Here is a 19,866-nt window from a genome sequence, read left to right as displayed (position 1 = left end):
TTGTGTATAGACTACGGGTGCTTGTAGCCATTCTAAGGAGGAGATCGTGCAAATCATGAATGAGTTGATCTATGATCGAAAGAGTTTGTGCAAGGGCTCGTGGAGATGAGAGAAATTGTCAACTTGAAGAATTTATTATAAGATGGTTTGTGTGTGGACTATGGGTACTTAAAGTCATTCCAAGGTGACTGAAACTTGATGCTTAGAGTGAGTATTTTCTCGTCTACATGATGGACAAGGATGCATATATAAGACTCTAAACTACAAGGTTCAACACATTGCTAGGCGTTATTGGCATAGCAAAGGATTGTATCAACAAAATGTTATGATCTAGCAAGTACATTTGTAATGGTAATACTTTATGTTATTTATAAGATGGAGTATTTTAGAGATGCTGGTTTTTGAAACTTCAAAGAGATGTAAGGAGAAAAGTTTCTCTAATATGAGAAGTCTTTAGAGATAAGCCTCATATTTTCGACGGATGATTCATGTGCAATAGACCACACACATTAAGGAGATACCTAACGGTGGACTTCATAAATCTCAAAGAATGTCGAAATTAAGCATACTACAAGGAGTCATCATAAGATCATAAGACAAACAGGCAATTTAGCTAATGAAGAGTACATTAGACTCAACAGAAGATTAACCTATGCAATAATGGATGCATAGACCATTATTATCTCAATATAGATTGAGTGAATCAACTTGGGTAGGACATATCACTTACAAATGCTAGAGAAGAACTATGACATTCCTAAAGTTTCATTATTTCAACGGAGCAAGTCCAAAGAAAGCTTTGAGACACATATACCTAATTTAGATAATATGATTGACAAAGGCACCAAAGGTAGGAGACTTGACTCAACTAATAGTGATAAAGTTGGAGTTTGATATCCTTAGCGTAGGGCAAAAGGAAGATATTTTTAAAGAATATGTCAAAGTACTACTATTTGAGTTATCGAAGTGTTACTAATAGTTAAACTTTATTAGGAGCAAAGGCCCAAGATTCAAACGGACACACCAATTTTAGTGAAGTAAAACTTTGAGAGATGCCAGGCAATGGACCATCCTAGAGCTACACTTCATTTGTGAATGACCTAATACTGTAGAGACTGATCGGGTGGACAAACGTCGATTGCCAGAAAAGTGAACATAATCAGAAGTATAGATGGCCTAAAACTTGTTGGAAAAAGTCATACATGAAATATTTCAGTCCGAGATTCTAAACTAAGATCAAAGAGCAATGGAGGGAGGCAACACAGAGTGGTGGATCATGGTGGAATAGTTAAAGGCAATGTGATGCATCGACATGTCTCACAAGAGACTTAATCATCCCAAGGGATGGTTGGAGTTGTTGGGAGCTCTATTTTGGTGAGCAATACAATAGAAAGAAGAGCTATGAATTCAAAGAGTGAATTCCATGGTACCACAATGGAGACTTTCTATGCATTCATCGAATGTCAATAAATAGAAGTGCAATATCATAAAGGGTGATCTTCTAAGTGCGTACTAGGACTTGATCATATGAAGGTATGATCTTCCAAGTGTGTACTAGCAAGTCTTGTGAGAGACTTCTCTAGAATTCATATTTGCTTGAAGAAACCCCACACAATCAGTGGACAAGAGCAGGTGGGTGAACGATTACTACTAAAGATGCAACAAACATAAGCCCTATAATATGAGTGGAGACCATGCATACGAGGTGCAATCTATATTTCCATCAATCGGAAATGAACTACTTGATAGAGGTGTTAAAGCAAGTGGTCGAAATAGGTATGGAAGCAACAGTGAATGTAGAGGGACTTAGCTATCTAGAATCAACCATCGGGTAGAATGAATGTAGACTAAGAGGAAGTGTCATGATGTTGTAGTGGTGAATCTGTTGATGCTGAAGAGAAAAGAAGGGGCATGGATGCAAGGTGGTGAATGATAGTGTGTGAGCATGAGAGAGCTTTATGGTATCACAAAGGTGGGACTTCTGAATAATCATCAATCACTTGCTCTCCAACATGAAGAACACAATGGTCATGAAAGGGGGTTAAGATAGTGGAGAATGCAATAACAAACTCCTAAGTACTAAGATAAGATAGAAGAGCAATGGTTATAGCACAGCACTTCATGAGGCTTGTTTTGAAATGCTTCTTATCAAAATAGTCCAAAGTAGGTTGGTTTAATATGATGATGATCGATCAAGGGACAGAGTAGGTAGCATGTGATAATGTAGTTTTTTTGCTTAGAGGATTAGACGGTAAAAATGATAAAGTAATTGGTACAATCCCAAAGAGATAACTAAATCTATGTTGAGATAATATTTCTCTTTCAGGATAACATTTCTTACATTTCAAAAGTTCGACGACAAAAAGGAGATAAATTTTAGTAGCCAACTCAATGCTAGAAGTACAATATTTTTATGTTCTAAGTGTAACTAAGTAAATATAGAGTACACACAAGGAGGCAAGCGAAACTATGTAAACATGACCTTCTCAACTTTTGAAAGAATTAGGTGAAATCGAGTATCATATTTTTCTTAATTATCTAATAGAGGAACTTTATATACTTAAGGATCATTTAGAGAGTACTTAGAAGAAAGACAATAAATGTCAAAATCCTCATCCATTGTAATTGTTTTATCGAAGATAGCTTATCCATTTTATGTCCCAATAGAGTAACATAAAAAAGTGTTGGTGGTGTGAGCCAACTTGACGGCAGTGGTTATGCAAAAGTAAAATTGTTGGACAAATTTTGTGAAAAGCAAGGCCTCAAATTTTATGGGATGATACTTGTTAAAGCTCTAATACACATTCAACTATTCAATTGCCACAAGATTTTCTAAGGATTAGTATGCAACAAATAATATATTTTTCTTCATTAAAGAGATCCATAAGTACTAATGAAAATCAATACAATTCGATCAACCCCACATCAAAGTTTGAGTTACTGTAGAGCTATAATGTCCGCAAAAACTTAAACAAATAAATCAAAGAAAATAAGAGAGTATTGCAAACTGTTGCAATGAAGGCATTAGATACAGTATCCATACTTTTCAGTTTGTTCATGGCTTAGGTAATTGAACCCCATTTTAATTGGATTTTGTGAATGTTTTTGACTTAAAGTTATAGCTTGCATATAGTCAATGCCCAAGAATAAAACCTCCAACTCGTGACTATAAGATTTTCTATAATAAAGATACGATCCAAAATGTTAATCGTCTTAGTAATCCGAAAGATTGGATGACAATATTAATCATCTTAGCAATGTGACACCTCCCGGATGACAAAAGACTGAATGATAACTCTGAATAATATCTAAGGATAGGCGATTCCAAAGCGATAGAAGTGGCCGAACACAGTTCCATTGGCCCAGCGATTGATGTCTTCTATTAAACGTCTTCTTGTTGCGAGATCAGAATAAATTCCTCGAATGAGATATCCATAACATAACAGAACCTTTATCCTGGTGCATTTATCTACATTAATCATGTGATGCTGAGATTGATGTGGGCAGAGACCAAGCATGATTCTAAATACCATCCATTACCGATCGATACATGTGTGTCCCCAATGACAAACCGAGACAAATACCAACTATCTAAATTAGACACATTACGGTTCTGACAAACTGAGACAAATCCCCTCCCCCCCCTTTTCGTATGTTGGTATATCGATACAAATTAGACACAAAACGGTTCTGTCAATGATCGATACATGTCCATTGCCTGAATTATTAAACCCTAAGACCAAAAGAAAAAGAAAAAAAAAACACTTACGACCAGGCCGTTGCCGATGTGATCTGGAGATTTTAATTCTTGAGACCAAGCCGCTGGTGATGTGAGCTTTGGACGCCAGAACCCAGCTATCAGCCTCATGTTCCATCTTACAGTGCAACGAACCTCGTAGGTTTCAGTAACCACCGATTTTGCAGGGAAAAATAATTCAAATTTGTTCACTCTATCTATCTAAATAATAGATTAAATGTACATAAAAAGAGGACGTTAGATCTACAAGGTATCGTTATTTTGCTATCATGAAAAATATGCAACACAACCGATGCACAAACTGTACAATAGGTTGGCAGAGAATGCTTACAAGCCACCGAGAAGCTCACAGGTTTGGTAGATCACTGCCCTGCTACTTGATTAACTCTTTATCTAGCAGCAGACCTTCAGAAAACCATCTTCTGTTCCAACAAGAAACAACCTCGAGAAAGGAAGAATGCTTATCGTGGAGAGAACCGATTGGCTTCTTGTTCCTCTATCGGCAGAATACAATGTCTGAGGCGAAAGTTGGTACCGTCCACCCTGCTGCAAAAGGTACAACCCAACCAGGATGACAAAAAGCGAGGAACAGTATGGAAACAATACCAAGGAGGTATGGCAAAGTTGACAAATAGAGTCTTTCAGAACATCAGAGTTCAAAAATTTAGTGGAATTAGGATCTTCACAGTGAGCTCAAATGAAACAGAAACTAGTTGGCAATAAATCACGTGTGCACGACATCAAACATCATTAGTAACTTCTAAATGGTAAAGAGCAAAATTAATGGTTCACGTACAGCATACAAAGACCAACTACTACCATTAACTCAGTATAACTAGATTCATGAAAAATCTCTTGAGACGAGGATAATAAATATTTTTTTACAAAAATCTCCTGAGAAAAGGATAATAAACATGTAAAGCATACTTGATCTGCCGATGTAGAAAGAGATGTCAGAGCAATTTTATTTCTGGAAATTGAGATCACATCTTGAGACCACATCGCAAAGCTAGTGATGGCATCTGAATGGACTCGAAATACATTTAACTGAGAGGCTAGGCTCCTGCCATGGATACCCATGAAGAACAGTATCAGCTAAAGAATCATATTGCTTCAATTTAACACCAAATGTCAAAATTCAAAATATGACACCAACTTTTTAGTGCTTTTGCCACTTGCAATGCAATTTGCATAATAGAATTTTCTCTTAAGAATTAGGAAACCATTGGATTTATCAGAGAATAAAACTAGCAGCTAACAGTTGAAACTACTCAAGGTCTTATTTTCTTCTTAAACCTCAAATAAACTCAGTACTAAATTAATTAAATTCAATTTGGAGGAGTAATTCATACACCATATAGGGTTTGTGCTTCATGAGGAATCAAGTTTGGGAGTATTTCCCAAGGAAAGATTAGCACATCTTTTAAAAGGAAGATAGTCAAGTATCATGCATTTGTTGTTTTCTAAAGTTGCACCCATATTGTGGATTAATCTCATATACCATCCAATGAATGTAACATAGTGTTATCAAACAATACAAGTATATAACATCTGAACAATGATTATATCTTTAATAACATCTAAAAATTGTACACAGGAAATGCAATATATTAAGCGAATCTTTGTTAAGGAAAAAAAACTTGAACTCTGATTTATCTTTATCATCATCTGTGTACTTCTCCAATTCTTTGGCAAGTTTTAATCAGTGATTTAAAAAGGCGCTCGGGCGCTCGCCTAGGCGCTCGAGCGAGGCGAGGCGAGGCCCGAGCGCCTCGCTTCACTTCCAGGCGGCGCGCTTCAAAGAGGCGTCGTCTGGGCGCTCGCCCGAGCCCAGGGCGCTTCGGGCGAGCGCCTGGGTTAAACCAGGCGATCGAACCAGGATTTTAGGTCTGGTTCGGTCTCCGGTGGTTAGTTGGTTCAATCGAACCAACTAAAATTGATATTAGCTGTCGCTGCCCAACCCTAACCCTGCTCGTTGTCGCTGCCACTCCCGCTCCCGTTGCTTGCAACCGCTGTCGCTGCTCGCAACCGCTGCCGCTATCGCCGCTCTTGCTCCCGCTACCCACTGCTCGCCGTTACCGCTATCGCTACTAGCCGCTGCCGCTACTGTTGCCGCTGTCGCCGCTCCTGCTGCCGCTGCCTCCTTACATTCCTACTGCCGCTGCCTCCTTACACTCTCGCTCCCGCTGCCGCTGCCTCCTTACACTCCCGCTGCCGCTGCCTCCTTACACTCCCGTTGCTGCTGCCTCCTTACACTCCCGCTCCCGCTGCCTCCTTACATTCCCGCTGCCGCTGCCTCCTTACACTCCCGCTGTCGCTGCCGCTTCCTCTTTTCTCAGTCAGCACCCCCTTACACTCTTCCTTCTTCTCCTTCTGTATACTGTTAACAGTATACTGTATACTGTTAATATTGTTAGGTTTATTTAAAATTATTAATTTTCAATACTGTTAATAGATTAATAATATATTATTCTTAATTTAATATTATATTTTTATTTAAAATTTTAAATAATTATATTATATATTTTTATATTTTAGCGCCTCGCTTCGCTCGGGCGAGCGCCTGGGCAAGCGCCTGGCGCCTCGGGCGTTTTAGGACCTTAGCGCCTTTTGGCGCCTAACGCTTTTTAAATCACTGGTTTTAATTATATATCATGGAAACTACTTATATGACTAAAAAGAGTAATAAAAGCATAAATTTAGCACCTTCTTAGGTCCCAAACCCGCAAACTTCTGTCAAATGAGCTGGATACAAGCAGATAATCTTCTGGTGCAGCCAACTGAATATCAAAAAACAAAATATCTCTTTAAGTCCAAATTGCCAACTGAATAGATCAAAGGGTATCAATATCAGAAATAAAATATGAAAAACCTCTGGTTTAAGTATTTTATGCAGAGTACCTTCGTAATATAACCATCATGTGCCCTCCAACGGGCAATTATGTTGCCACACCTCACATCAAGCAACCTACAATGACCTGAACTCAGACCAGTTGCAATCCAGGAGGGGAGACTTGAGCCTCCATCTGCTTGAATGTTTTCAGAACCACAAGAGCAAATGGCTGACACAAGAGATGAAAAAGAATATTCAGCAGCATCAGTCTTCCATAGTTGCAGTTTGCGGTCTTGCAAAACATCAATAAACCTGCACAGAATGTCCTGCTGCTTGATATCAATATAAGCCACACCGTGATACATTATCCCATTTAATGAACAATTAAGGCTAAAACTGCCACATTCGAGTAAGGAGTTCTTTCATACATACTAAACCAAGATCAGCAAACCTTAGATGTCATTTGATACTTTGGAATCAAGGAGGAGATATGAAGTAGAGAAGCATTTTAGGTAAAAACTTCAGATACACTAGTTCCAGTTGGAAAATACAAGAAAATTGGTCGTCAAAGAAACATATTTTTTAATTACCTCAGATTTCTGGAGAGCTACCATAAACAAAAATAAACAGACAAAAGCTATGCATCCCACCTTAGTCATAACTTAATAAAAAAGGCTGCATCTAAAAGTTGCGAACTTTTGTCTGAACATTCATGTTACATTAAATAAGATAAGAACGAGTCCATATGTTGTATGCTAGTAGCTTCTTACAGTTAATTTGGTTCCCATCACAACTCTTTCTGAACCAACTGAAAAAAATGTGCAACAAAAATCAACTAAAGAAAAAGATATGAGGTAAGACTCTTCTCAAAGAATTAAGAAAGTAAGAAAAATTAAATTCATGTAATATTATACCATTCAAACATGGCAGATGGCATCTAGATTACCTGACTGAACCGTTTCCCATGCCAGCAACAAGTTTGTTTACTGAGTCTAAGTAATGCATGCAGGTGTACAAACTACCACTGAATGCATTAGACAGTATGCCACCAGTGAGTTCATTGGCTATAAGCATGTTGCTTTGCTCTATAGCCACCTTATTGGCAGTTGGCAACGGGAAGCTTATTGATGATTCGGCATATGCTGATATTAATTTTCCAGTATCACCGTTCCATACATGAATGGTACCATCACAAGAAGCTATCCTTCCACTTACAGACAATGTACATATGTCATTTACAACCTACAAGGTATAAAGCCTTTTTAATTAGAAAAGCATAGCAGAAAAAAAGTTCACTTAGAAAAGTATATGGTCTTGAAAATGCGGTTCCATTCACATGCCAAGAAAAAAATAGGACAGTGACTACAGTCCAAAACCACAAGTCAGACAAATGTTAACAAGGATACCAAGATATTCAAAAAATTTTACCAGCAACTATCAACTATTGATAAGTAGGAATAATTTAAAAGTGTTTTCAAACATCATTTATCATCAAGGAAACAATGATGAGAGTTAAGCAAGAACACGGAGCGGGAGCAAACTGCTAGAAGATGTACTATGTGAGAAATGAATTGTTGAAGCCAAGGATTACAGATTTTCACGCAGCACCTCAGATTAGCAATCAGCAACAAAAATTAAAACAAGTAAAGCACCCTAATCTTTAGTATAATGAGAATATCATCCTCCAAATTGTACATAGGAGCATCTATGTAACACGGAAATCAATAGGAAGTAGAAAACATTAGCAAACTAGACAAAAATACATGTAAATAAAGCCAGGTTATTCACATGACTAGCATTAAAAAAGAGAATCCATTCAGTTCTAGTCCTTGTTATGAAGGAACAGTGGATATATTGTGACATGCGACTTTTGTAGGCATATTATAAAAACACATCACATTCTTCTGATGTGTACTTATGCTACTAATTCAGAATAATTTTTCTGAGTTGCCCACAGTTATTACTAAAGTTTGGAATGTATGAATGAATGACTGGATGAGAAAAACAAAGAATTGGAACATATATAGTCGTAAAAGAATGAAGTGGGGTTTGGCCAGCATGGTTTTTTGCCATCATATGTTGGAAACTATGGAAAGATAGAATCAAGAGAATTTTCCAAAGGAGTCAAAAACTTAATTCAGACACAGGCAGTTACATGACTTCAAACGATTTCTATTTCCTAGAACCTATTCTTCTTCTGTAGCTTCTTCCTTGATATTCATCATTCTGTCTCTTTCTGTTACTTCTCTGTAGCCTGCTTTTTCTCTTGCCATCCTTGTACTCTTTATGAAACGAGAACAACAGGCTTCCTGTCTCTCCTCAAGAAAAAGAAAGGGATAAAGACTGTAGAGTTTGTGATAAGCAACTTCTGCATATCCAACAACTTTCTATAAAGTCCATCACAAATTAAAACTATTTCAGATCATTTAATGAGCAGCAACCACTGAGTACAGAGGATCTAAAAAAAGTATCAAAAAATTCATTGATCCATAAAACTGAACAAGAGGTTTTTTTCTTGCACATAAATCTTAAACACAGAAGATATCCCCATGATGTAACTAAGAGGAATCACCTATAATTAACCAAAAGAATGAAAATACTATTAAAAAAGTTGTTGCTTCAAAATATTGAAATATCAGGATCAGAAAGAATCCTTGGCAGAAACTAACCTCATCATGGCCATAATAGCCCGATATGCAATTCATTCTTGCTAATTCCCACTTCTGAACACTACCCTTGAATCCAGGACCAACACCTCCAGTATAAAATGTACATTCATCATGACAAACAGCTATTGATCTCACTGCTCCAGGGTGTGCACGGGCTGAGTAAAGAACCGATGCTTTGATCTTCCAAGGTGGTTCATCTTTCAAGCTTCCACTGCGACCAAGAAAATCAGGCGCATCTGAGCTAGCATCAGGACTAGGGAACCAAAACCATGGCATATAATTCTTGAGATCTGTGGTACCATAATGCTGCTCAGAGAGCTTAAACTTTTCAGTATATGGAAACTCATTCATATCTTTGTTGGAACTTAACAGACTTGTGCCACTTTTAGCTCCTTGAGATTGTGGTACAGACCAGCCAACATCATTTAGCAGTAATTTTGCTGGATTGTAGACGGAGGAAGAAATTCTGCCAATACTAAGCCTTTGAGCACTAAAACTTTCACCACTACTTCTATGAGTTTCGCCCACAATATCCCACTGAAAAGTACAGGAAATATTAGGACACCTATTTACATGTGAACTACAAACTGCAAAGGACCCCTGTGCTTCCCTACATTATAGAAGCACTGTTCTTTGTCCCCATCAAAATAAGAGTTCTTGCAGCAGTTCAAGGGATACCTTCCAGTTGTAGTATCTTTGAAGAATTTGCTCCAAAAGAAACCATGTAGAACAGCATTGACGAAGTTTCTCTATGCTAATAAGAGATGCCAAGAAAGGATACAGCAGCAAACTGCAAAAGAGTCGTGCATAATTCAGCTACCAGGACATTGGCAAGGTTATGGGACACTTAGAAACAAAAAGATTCCAAAAGAAACCATGTAGAACAGCATTGACAAAGCTTCTCTATGCCAATAAGAGATGCCAAGAAAGGATACAGCAGCAAACTGCAAAAGAATCATGCATAATTTACCTACCAGGATATTACCAGGACATCAGCAAGGTTATGGGACACTTAGAAACTAAAAGAAAATAGCGATTTCTTGCAGCAGAAGTTGAAAAGAATATGAACTAAACATACACAAGGTCCATTCTACTCTCAATCCGGATGTCCTCTTCCACTTTTTGCTTAGAGATCCTGACATTCCTTCCAGATGCATCAGGTCTGGGGGTTGCTGATTGGGAAAAGGCCAGCTCATCAAACAAATTTTTCAGTTGTGGCAATACATACAAGCTGGTGAAATCTGGCCCAAGCCTTTTACAGAGTGAAATTAGTGCGGCTGCAGCAACCTGGCAAGCAATTATAAGATAGCATTGATAAAAAAGAATATAGATATGCCTTTATGCTTGATTCCATATACTGAGCAATAAATTAGTATGTGGTAAAACACATCTGGTGACAAAAATTTAGTTTAATTGCATAAAACTGAAAAAAGAGATCAGAAGAGAGAACTACCTGAACGACAGATAGATCCAACTGAGTCTGCATAAGAACCCTAACATGGAGGCAAACTTTGTCCTGCAAATTAGAACAATCAACAAATTTTTATAGGTTTCACAAAGTTAAATAAAAACAAGTAATAAATAAAATCAAGAAAACCACCTCACCTGAATCAGCTCTTTTAGAATGGCCTCTTTTGGCATGACCGTAATGAGACCATCTAAAGTAGAAAAACTATCAATCAGAGTTAACACATTCCAGCTACGCATGGGTTCAGGCTTATTGATCTGTGAAACATTGATACATGAGAGAATAATATTTCTAAGTAAAGGCAAGAGCTGTCCGCTGATAAAAGCTTCTCCCAGAAGGCTACCTGGCAACCAAATTGATCATGCTAGATTAGAAGTCCAACTCATCATCAATGAAAATGAAATCGAAGACAATGGAGAGCCCAATTAACTGAAGTACCAATTCTAACCAAAGCATCAATTCCATCAGAACAGAGTCCTTTTCCAAAGGAATGGATTAGTGGTAAGATAGTCTGGAAGATGAAGCATAAGTTAAATGTAATTTAAATGTCTGTTATTACACACACGAAGTCTACTTATAGGGTACCCATGCAGAAAAAGACCTGATGAATTGTGATAGGATAACCAAGCTCATCGCTTGAACCAATCAGTGCCACAGATGCAGCACATGCAGTTACTTTGTTAGGTGGATTGACTAAATTTGCAATAACAAAAGAATGCATCTTCTCCAGATATGCTTGTTTACCCAATTGCTTCCATAAAACCCTCACAAAGGAGTCCTGAAGGAGAGAAACCTTCAGATGAGAATATTGTGATGCCTGTAATGATCATACAAATGTTTAGACAGGAACAATTTTGTCTTTATGAATAATGTTCCATGCAGGTAATGCAATTAGCTTAAAAATATATATATTCACATTGGTAGTGACCTGCCTGTAAAATCTTCTGAATGATGGGCAAAATCAATGCTTTTATAGCAGGAGAACTCAAGCAATTTATAAATTCCTTTAGTAGACACAAAGCTGATTCAGTTTCAATATCCGAAAGAGATGATGTCATAAGGGGTAAGCAGAAAGAGGCACACATTTCTGCAGCAGACGCCCCCATTGATTTGAGGGCTCCTCCACTTGCAAGCTTAGCAGCATACTGAAAGCAGTAACCACTGTTAACCAAAAGCTGAAGTGGTGCAAGAAACAAGAATGCAGACCTGACTGATGGAGAAAAGTATGGTGACTCGAGAAAGCATTTTGCTGATGGCCTCCTGATGAAAAAGAAAAGGTTCAGTGCATGTGCATTAAGTTCTCCTAATGCATATAACTAAAGATCAAAAACAGGATAAAAAAGTAAAGCCATAAAGACAAAATAGAGCAACACTGACACAAAGACAATGTTTTAAAGTAACTCAAGCTGCCTATTCTGTCACATAAACTAAATAATTTCACTGCTTTCCAAAAATACAATCACATGTCCATGGAAGAATATCTTGCACAAAGATGTAAGAATCATGTTATTTGAGAAAGCCTAATATAGAGTTAGTGTTTCAGGGCAGGATCCTCATGAATGGCATCAAAAATACCTTCTCCAATCCCTGTGGATAGATGCTTTAACAAGAAGTGCAACATGAGGAGGCAGTTCCTGAATTGCTCCTGGCATGACACCACTTTCTTTGTATGCAGCAAATGAGACAGTATCAAAAAGTGGTCTCTTCAAATAAAGTTCAGCCAATATGCAACCATAAGAGAATATGTCCTTGGCATACTTATCAGAACATACCCCCAAATATGATGGCTTCTGTCTCCAGTTGAGAGACTCTTGAAAGCCCATGGAGAGATTATCATCAGCCTCAAAGCACTCGAGAAGGCAACCCAAATCAAAATCGGATGGAACTGAAGTTGTATCGCTAGTTTTTTCTAGAGTGCCTATGATAGAAAGATCACTTAGCTGAGACTTTAAAGAGCAAGTATAGTCAAGAAACCCCTCCTGGTAATTATAAACAGAATCAAGGTAGCGTGTTTGTTCACAAAATAGAGTAGCTGTCTCTAGATTGTCCAAATACCTAGTTCCTGAAAGAAGTTCCTCAGGATCCAAATGTGAGGATCCATTAGTGATGCTAGATATTTCTTTCCCTTCATGTTGCAGTTGGCACTTGAAACATGATTCTTTTAGGCCATGATACTGAGAATGTGGCGTGACACCATGCCGCATAGGGTGTGGTTTAGTAAAAAGTTGCAAGCGCCCCGTCGACTTTGGTGTTGATGGATTAGAAGTAGGCAACATCACATTCTTGGCTTCAACAGATGCTTCGCCTGAGAGTTTGTAACCAAAGGTGATGTCAATCCAATGATGAATTTGTCGTGATACACGATCACTTTCTAACGCATCACGATGTATCAAAATAAAATCCTCTGGCGATGTTGTCCAAGATGGCAATGCCAGGTCACTCATCTCAGAGTGAAGAGATGTAAAAATTCGAGGATCACAATAGAACTCAGGAATGCACTCATCTGGAGTCCACTGGTAAAGTCTCTGCATGCTTGATGGATACTCATTAGGCTCGTAAACAGATCTCACAGCAGACCGAAGTACTGACAAAGGTAACCTTCTTGCTTTATAACTGCAGACCGCTAGCTCAGAGAGGCATTCATCTGAAACATGATGAGGAATTTCCGACGAAGAATATGTGAAATCCAATTGTTCATCACCCTTGGCCAACCGCCATTTGCTTTTTGTAAGGTCCCTCCACCCAACATCAGAATTTTCATCAGGTTTCACACTGAAGTCTATGACCCAGGGCATTACCATATGGAATGAGTGGTCACCCCACCTTCTACCAGCTAGCTTGTTTAACAAAAGAAGGTACTCATAGTTGCTCAGATCACCTGCCCACCAGCGCCTGAAACTGGTACTCCAAGTCATAGATGTTGACAATCCAAAGTCAGCATAAATTTCTTGACAAGGGCACTCCTCTGCGAAACAACATGCTTTTCTGGAAGCAGAATGAGAAGCTTCTTTCAAGCACGCCATCTCACTAATGTTCAGACATGCCCAAAGTGATTCATTCAAATGTATGCTCGAAGGGCTTATGTTACCATGGGCAAATCCTAACCCATGGATGTATGCTAAAGCAGAAAGAATCTGGTAGGTCAAAAATCTTATGTGCCAATCGGACTTCAAAACTGTGGGGCTATATTTCAAAACATTTTCCAGAGTATATGGAGCTTTAGGATGCAATAAGTATGAATATACAGGTGCTTCTAGAATACCTAAAACGGGGAAAATATTAGGGTGTCTAATACTACCTATAAGATTGCTTGCAGAAGCAGGGTAAGCAACTAACTTTAGAAAGTTTGCAACATCATAGTCAGTAGTTCTTCCTTCTCTAAAAAAATTTACTAATGAACTGGAGTTGTTCCCAAGTGCTCCGGACAAATACTTTAAACTGAGGTTTCTGATTGTGGCATAAGAAGCTCTACCAACATAGGCATCTGGAGTTATTGCAGCAATGACCCTTAAAAGATATTGCTGATCATGAGTGCTAACAGAAATTTCATGACCCACAGCTACCAGACCTTCACCAACACAGATAAAAGAAAGTAAGGAGACATCTTGCTATGAAGATTGTAAGTCATTTCTGCCAATATTATTGCCAACATCTCTTTGGCACTGACCTTCCTCTGATGGAGACTGTTTATCTTTACCACCTGCACTATCCCCAAGACTTCCTGAAGAGTCGCTAGAACTGCAAGGACCCCTTCAAGTCAAGAGTTAACGGATATATACAAGCTCTTTTCAGTATATGAAATATAATGTGATGACTTACATATTCTGCCCCAAGGACGTAATCTTTTCATTAAATAATCCCATCAGAACAAGTTGAACAGAGACCTCCTCACTGCAATTTTGCTCCATCAATCACAGTTTACTAAAGTAAGGTGTAATGAAAAAGCAGGCAGATAATTTTTTCTTTGAAAAAACATTTCATATTATGTTTACTTGAACAATAAATTCTAAAACTTAGTTTTACCTTAATAAATTGTCTACTTCCCCCGTCAAGTAGACCTACAGTAAGAAGAAGAGGGATCATATACCAGCAAAAGTAGTGACATAAAACCAACTGATTGGTCAAGTGGTACTCATAACAGATTCAAAAAAGTTCTACACTGAAATGGTGTTTTTATGAACGTAATTTTACAAAATATAGGGCAATCCACTCAAATATAGAACTGGCTTAGCATTAGTTATTCTTTTAATTAATAGCCCAAAAGACAAAAAAAAAGTGGCTTCAATGAATAAAGAGATTATTTGTATCTTAAGTCTATCATCAGTGTTTGGAGTCCTAAACATCAAACTAACTAAATTATCCATGGTATAATCTCTAAACTGAAATATATAGTATAAAATTAAACAAGTTACTACTCGAACAATAATTTCAATTCATTATGGAGGTAATTTTCAACGAAACATGGTCCAGATTGAATAGACTGAATCGCATGCTTGGCATTCTTTTAAGACTTTACTCAGATCAAATACCTTAATGATGATGATGTAGTTGTTTTGAAAAATAAAAATAAAACTCTGATGTTGTTGTAGATGGGAAGAAGATCTTCAAAGCCTCTTCCATCAGTATGGAATAGCTGACGCCTCATAGGACATCTAAAGGTTAAGTAGGCTCTGCGTAAGATTTACTGACCCAGCTTCAACCATCCAAATCTAATAGTGCATGTACAACAAATGAAAATTTAGCAAATATAAAATTTAAAAGAACAGTAGATTTGTATTTACGTTTTAAAGCTCCTGCAACCAAAGAAAAGCATTTCACCAACTAAGAGTCGGTGCTTGTTCTAGAAACCATAGTAGACTAAGAAATCTCTGAACTAGCTGAATGATAATATAAGAGTAAGGATTCATATCCAGGAGCTTTTCTTCAAGCAACAGCTTTTAAGGATGATATTTACAGAAACGATCCATGGTAATAGCCTCGTCACTTGTAAGGATCAGCCTGTGAACGTCGAGTGGCATAAGTGTGGTATAAAGGTGTACATGTCTCTTGTTGATTTCATGAACATGGAAACATGATCTAAAATGCTGGTCGAAACCAGTAAGTACCGACCTAGTTTCGATCTAGCCAAGAACAATGTTACTCTCAGAACAAACCACAATCAAATTACCCAACCATCTCGTGATATGATGCCAGATCTACATAACGTGGTAATGGCTAGTTAAGTTGACTTCATCATTCTTTCACTGGGGAACTACTATCATCATTTCATTCAACTCAACTACTCTCCTTCCAATTTCACACCCGAGTACTACCGTTTTCTTCTCCGGCTCAATCCCAAGCTATTACCCTTAAAGCAACGTTAGAATCAAAAACCAATTGGACTTTCAAGTGCCACTTTCTAAAGAATTAACTAGAAAAGGAAGAATGAATTTAGGGAGAAAGAAGGAATCAGACCTGAAGGACGGCGGAAGAACCGAAGGGGAGTGCGGTGTCGGAGACCCCATAGCGGAAGAAGAGATCGGTCGAGAGATCAGAATGGACCTGCCGCTCCAAGCACTCGAAGCAAGGATACAACTGCTCCATCGTCGCCGGAGGAGAAATTCAAGCGGCGATCGCCGGCCCACGCTCCGATCTGATCCCGATCGTGCGGTCGCAACCCTCGATCGACTCCGTTGATATACACCGCGGCCCACGGCGTCGAGGGGCTCACTCCGCCATCGGACGGATGATTTCGTTGAGATGAGATCGAGTCGAACGGCTTCGAGTCCATCAGACAGAGTGATTATTGGTGTACAAAAGTTTCTGATCGCAACCCATTTCTAGTTCGGATTCGGATGCGGATGCGGATGCGATTTATGGGATTCATATCCGGATCCATAAGCATATGAATCCGAAACGAGGAACCATCAGATGATAGAATTTGAGGTAAAATTAGATAGAGCAATTTTTGAGAAAAGTCTCAAATTTATTTTGGATCCCCTCATTTCCAAATTACCTACAAAGAATCCTTTTATCCTCATTTATAATAGTCGAGACCCGATTAGACCGAGTTATTCAAACCGGTTCGATGTTATTAGTTTTGACGGGTTCCGATAATTTTGGTTCAGTTAAATTAATTATTATAATGTTTCTCGAATAGAATTAGAAACGCGATTATTCTCATTTCAAAAATATTATAATTTAATCCTAATCAATTTAATTTCTTACAAACATTAATTATTAACTTAAACATATATATTAACATTTCAAAAAAAATATTTTATGTTGATAGTTATTATGTAATTTTTGAATGAAAATTAAGAATGTTTTGACGTATTTCAAAATGAAAGATGATAAGTTCTTAATTTCTTTTAGGTAACCTTAAAGCTTATAATTTTTTTAAAATTCATGTAATAGTCATTTTTATTACTATAAAGAATGATATAAAAATATTCTTAATTAGAATATTTTTAATACGCTTACAATATTTTTGTCAGTTAATCAAAACACATTATAACTAATAAAAAATTATAACTCGAATTCTATTAATTAAACTTCATTTGGAGGTATTATAAAATTATTAATATATGAATTTGAATTATTTTAGATGAAAATTTATGAAGCATATTTCAAAATAAATCATGAGAAAAATTCTATTTTTTTTTCCACTTTCTCTTAAATTCAGGTCTAAATATTTTTTAAAAAAATATTACAATATTAGATAAATTCCCGAATAAAAAGCCTATGTTATTATATTTTCTCGTAAAATACCAATATTTTGGTATTTTCTCTGACACAATTATTTAATGATAAAAGTACCCTTAATTGCTGCTTCTTTTTTTGTTTTGGTTCTCCACACACTCTCTCCCTTTTCAAATTCATTATATTGAACCAATATATTTTATCTAACCAACTCAGTCAATTAAATCAATTTAACAAATCCAAAACTTAAACTTTGTCCAAAATAAATAACAATAAATGAAATAAAAATAAAAATTACTATATATGTAACAATGAATTATATATAAAATATTGTAAAAAAAAAAAATTATGAAAAGAGCAATGATACAATTTCGAGAAACCTTGGAATTGACCAACAAATGTATAAATGATAACTTTTTCTTTTTAAGCCTTTAAAATGAGTATTTTTATTTATTATTTCAAACCTCCAAAGAGGAAGCCACATATACGTTTATGGATTCACTTCATAATATGTATATAATGAAAGCTACTCCGATATATGTGGTGTTGAGTATATAACTCTTTGTTGGGAAATATATGTCTTGAATATGTAGAAACGATCATGTGCACAAGTCAATCAGATACTTGACAAAATTATATATATATATATATATATATATATATATATATATATATATATTTTTTTTTTTTTCTTTCACTATAAAATAATATGTTTGCAAAATTCTTTCTAAACTAACTTAATGATGTCAAATACCATGAAAAAACAAATATGATCTCACATGAGTTTCAAAAAAATTAGGGACAAAACTAAGAAGAAGAAGAAGAAGAAAAAAGAAAATTCTTAAAAATCAATACCCAAAAAATATGATAATTATATTTGAATTTGACTATGCAATTATCGAATCTTTCTCTTCTCTCCACGTGACAGGATTTCTTTTATTTTCCACTTACTATGATCTTTTTTTTTTCTTTTTCTTATCATCTAAGATATGGTTTTAATTAATGATATGGTGATGCTGCATGTGGGTCATAAATAAAATGCTATGCTTCAGATCAGTGAAGAGTTGACTTTTAAGGAAACACCAAAATATCCTCATTAATTCCCATCACATTCGTCCATGTAATTTTTGCCTTAGTTCTGTAAGACACTCCCAAAACACGCCATGTGCATCTGCTTCATCTCCATTCCCCACATCTACACAGCAGAAAGGAAGCCCGAAGCTCACATTCCTTACATCTCCTCCTCTTGGTTTCCTTCTTCTTCCTTCAGCAAATGTCTACTTTACGGTGAGCTTCTTGATTGCATGTTCTTGTGGTGTACAGATCGCATGTTTGACTCCAAGGTTTGTGTGGTTGACTTAGGTTGGAAGGCAAGGTGGCGATCATCACCGGGGCCGCGAGTGGCATCGGCGAGGCCGCCGCGAGGCTCTTCGCGTCCAACGGCGCCACTGTCGTCGTTGCGGACATCCAAGATGAGCTGGGCACTCGAGTGGCCGCCTCCATCGGGCTCGGCCGATGCAGCTACCGGCGCTGCGACGTGACCAGGGAGGAGGAGGTGGAGGCGACGGTGGACTACGTGGTGCGCACCCACGGCCGGTTGGACGTTATGCTCAGCAACGCCGGCGTCCTCGGCCCGTTGGCGTCCGTCCTGAACGTGGACCTGGGTGAGATGGACCACGTCATGGCGGTGAACCTGCGCGGCGCAGCCGCGGCCGTGAAGCACTCGGCCCGGGCGATGGTGGCCAAGGGCACCCGCGGGTCCATCATATGCACCGGCAGCGTCACCGCCTGCCAGGGCGGGCTCGGTCCGGTGGCCTACACCGCCTCCAAGCACGCGCTGGTGGGGTTGGTGAGCGCCGCCGCCGGGGAGCTGGGCCTGCACGGGATCCGGGTGAACTGCGTCTCGCCCTTCGGGGTGGCGACGCCGCTGGCCTGCGGGTACCACGGCAGGAGCCCGGAGCAGGTGGAGGAATCTTCCTGCGCCGCCGCCAACCTCAAGGGCGTGGTGCTCAAGGCCCATCATGTGGCGGAGGCGGCGCTCTTCCTGGCCTCCGAGGAGTCCGCGTTCATCAGTGGCCATAACTTGGTCATCGACGGAGGGACCACCGTCGTCAATGCCTGCTTTCGGATGATGAGATAATGCGTGGTAAATTGGCCTGAGAGGATCCAAGGAGGTGACGAAGACGATGGATTGGATCCTTACACCTCTCGTCCTCGTTCCTTCATCTTGTGGGAAGGAATCATCTCTTATATCACCAAATGAATACGTGCAAAACCTTTGGATTTGTAATCTTATTCCAATTCGACATCTTCGCAGCTTCTTGTTTATCGTCGCTCGAAGTCCAGAACGCGAATATAAATCAACATGTAACGTCATATGCAGTGATTCAATGATTTAACATATTACATAAATTGATAGGCCATCAAAATTCAAGATGCTATTAGAGTCAGAGCCATC

At 38.2% G+C, this 19,866-nt stretch overlaps 2 protein-coding genes across 10 annotated transcripts; one reads left to right on the top strand and one right to left on the bottom strand.

Moving 5' to 3' along the window:
* Window positions 1-3,517: 3,517 nt before the first annotated feature.
* LOC135583500 (protein GFS12-like) lies at window positions 3,518-16,502 on the bottom strand. 9 transcript variants are annotated; one of them, XR_010502220.1, is made up of 20 exons: window positions 16,182-16,502; window positions 14,751-14,785; window positions 14,547-14,618; window positions 14,395-14,477; window positions 12,303-14,295; window positions 11,660-11,987; window positions 11,329-11,544; window positions 11,166-11,238; window positions 10,865-11,070; window positions 10,713-10,775; window positions 10,338-10,546; window positions 10,135-10,203; window positions 9,938-10,049; window positions 9,260-9,796; window positions 7,537-7,832; window positions 6,659-6,902; window positions 6,464-6,537; window positions 4,685-4,820; window positions 4,089-4,303; window positions 3,518-3,892 (listed from the first exon to the last, which is right to left on the bottom strand). XR_010502220.1 is itself a non-coding variant. In XM_065174130.1 (19 exons), exons 1-19 carry the CDS (start codon window positions 16,308-16,310, stop codon window positions 4,151-4,153), a joined length of 5,028 nt encoding a protein of 1,675 aa, XP_065030202.1. In that variant the 5' UTR covers window positions 16,311-16,502; the 3' UTR covers window positions 3,518-4,150. The 9 variants fall into 9 exon arrangements, 6 of the variants coding, with proteins under 6 accessions (XP_065030202.1, XP_065030204.1, XP_065030205.1 ...); XR_010502219.1 differs by having other exon boundaries at window positions 3,518-3,875; XM_065174130.1 differs by having other exon boundaries at window positions 3,518-4,303.
* Window positions 16,503-18,567: 2,065 nt separating this feature from the next.
* LOC135652843 (short-chain dehydrogenase reductase 3b-like) lies at window positions 18,568-19,773 on the top strand. Its single transcript, XM_065174138.1, has 2 exons — window positions 18,568-18,695; window positions 18,771-19,773. Exons 1-2 carry the CDS (start codon window positions 18,682-18,684, stop codon window positions 19,546-19,548), a joined length of 792 nt encoding a protein of 263 aa, XP_065030210.1. The 5' UTR covers window positions 18,568-18,681; the 3' UTR covers window positions 19,549-19,773.
* The last annotated feature ends 93 nt before the right edge of the window (window positions 19,774-19,866 follow it).

The sequence above is a fragment of the Musa acuminata genome, chromosome BXJ3-11 (genome assembly GCF_036884655.1).
Source record: "Musa acuminata AAA Group cultivar baxijiao chromosome BXJ3-11, Cavendish_Baxijiao_AAA, whole genome shotgun sequence".
Classification (NCBI taxonomy): domain Eukaryota; kingdom Viridiplantae; phylum Streptophyta; class Magnoliopsida; order Zingiberales; family Musaceae; genus Musa; species Musa acuminata.
Note: the sequence above shows the minus strand (reverse complement) of the source record. Positions and strands in the feature narration are given on the sequence as shown.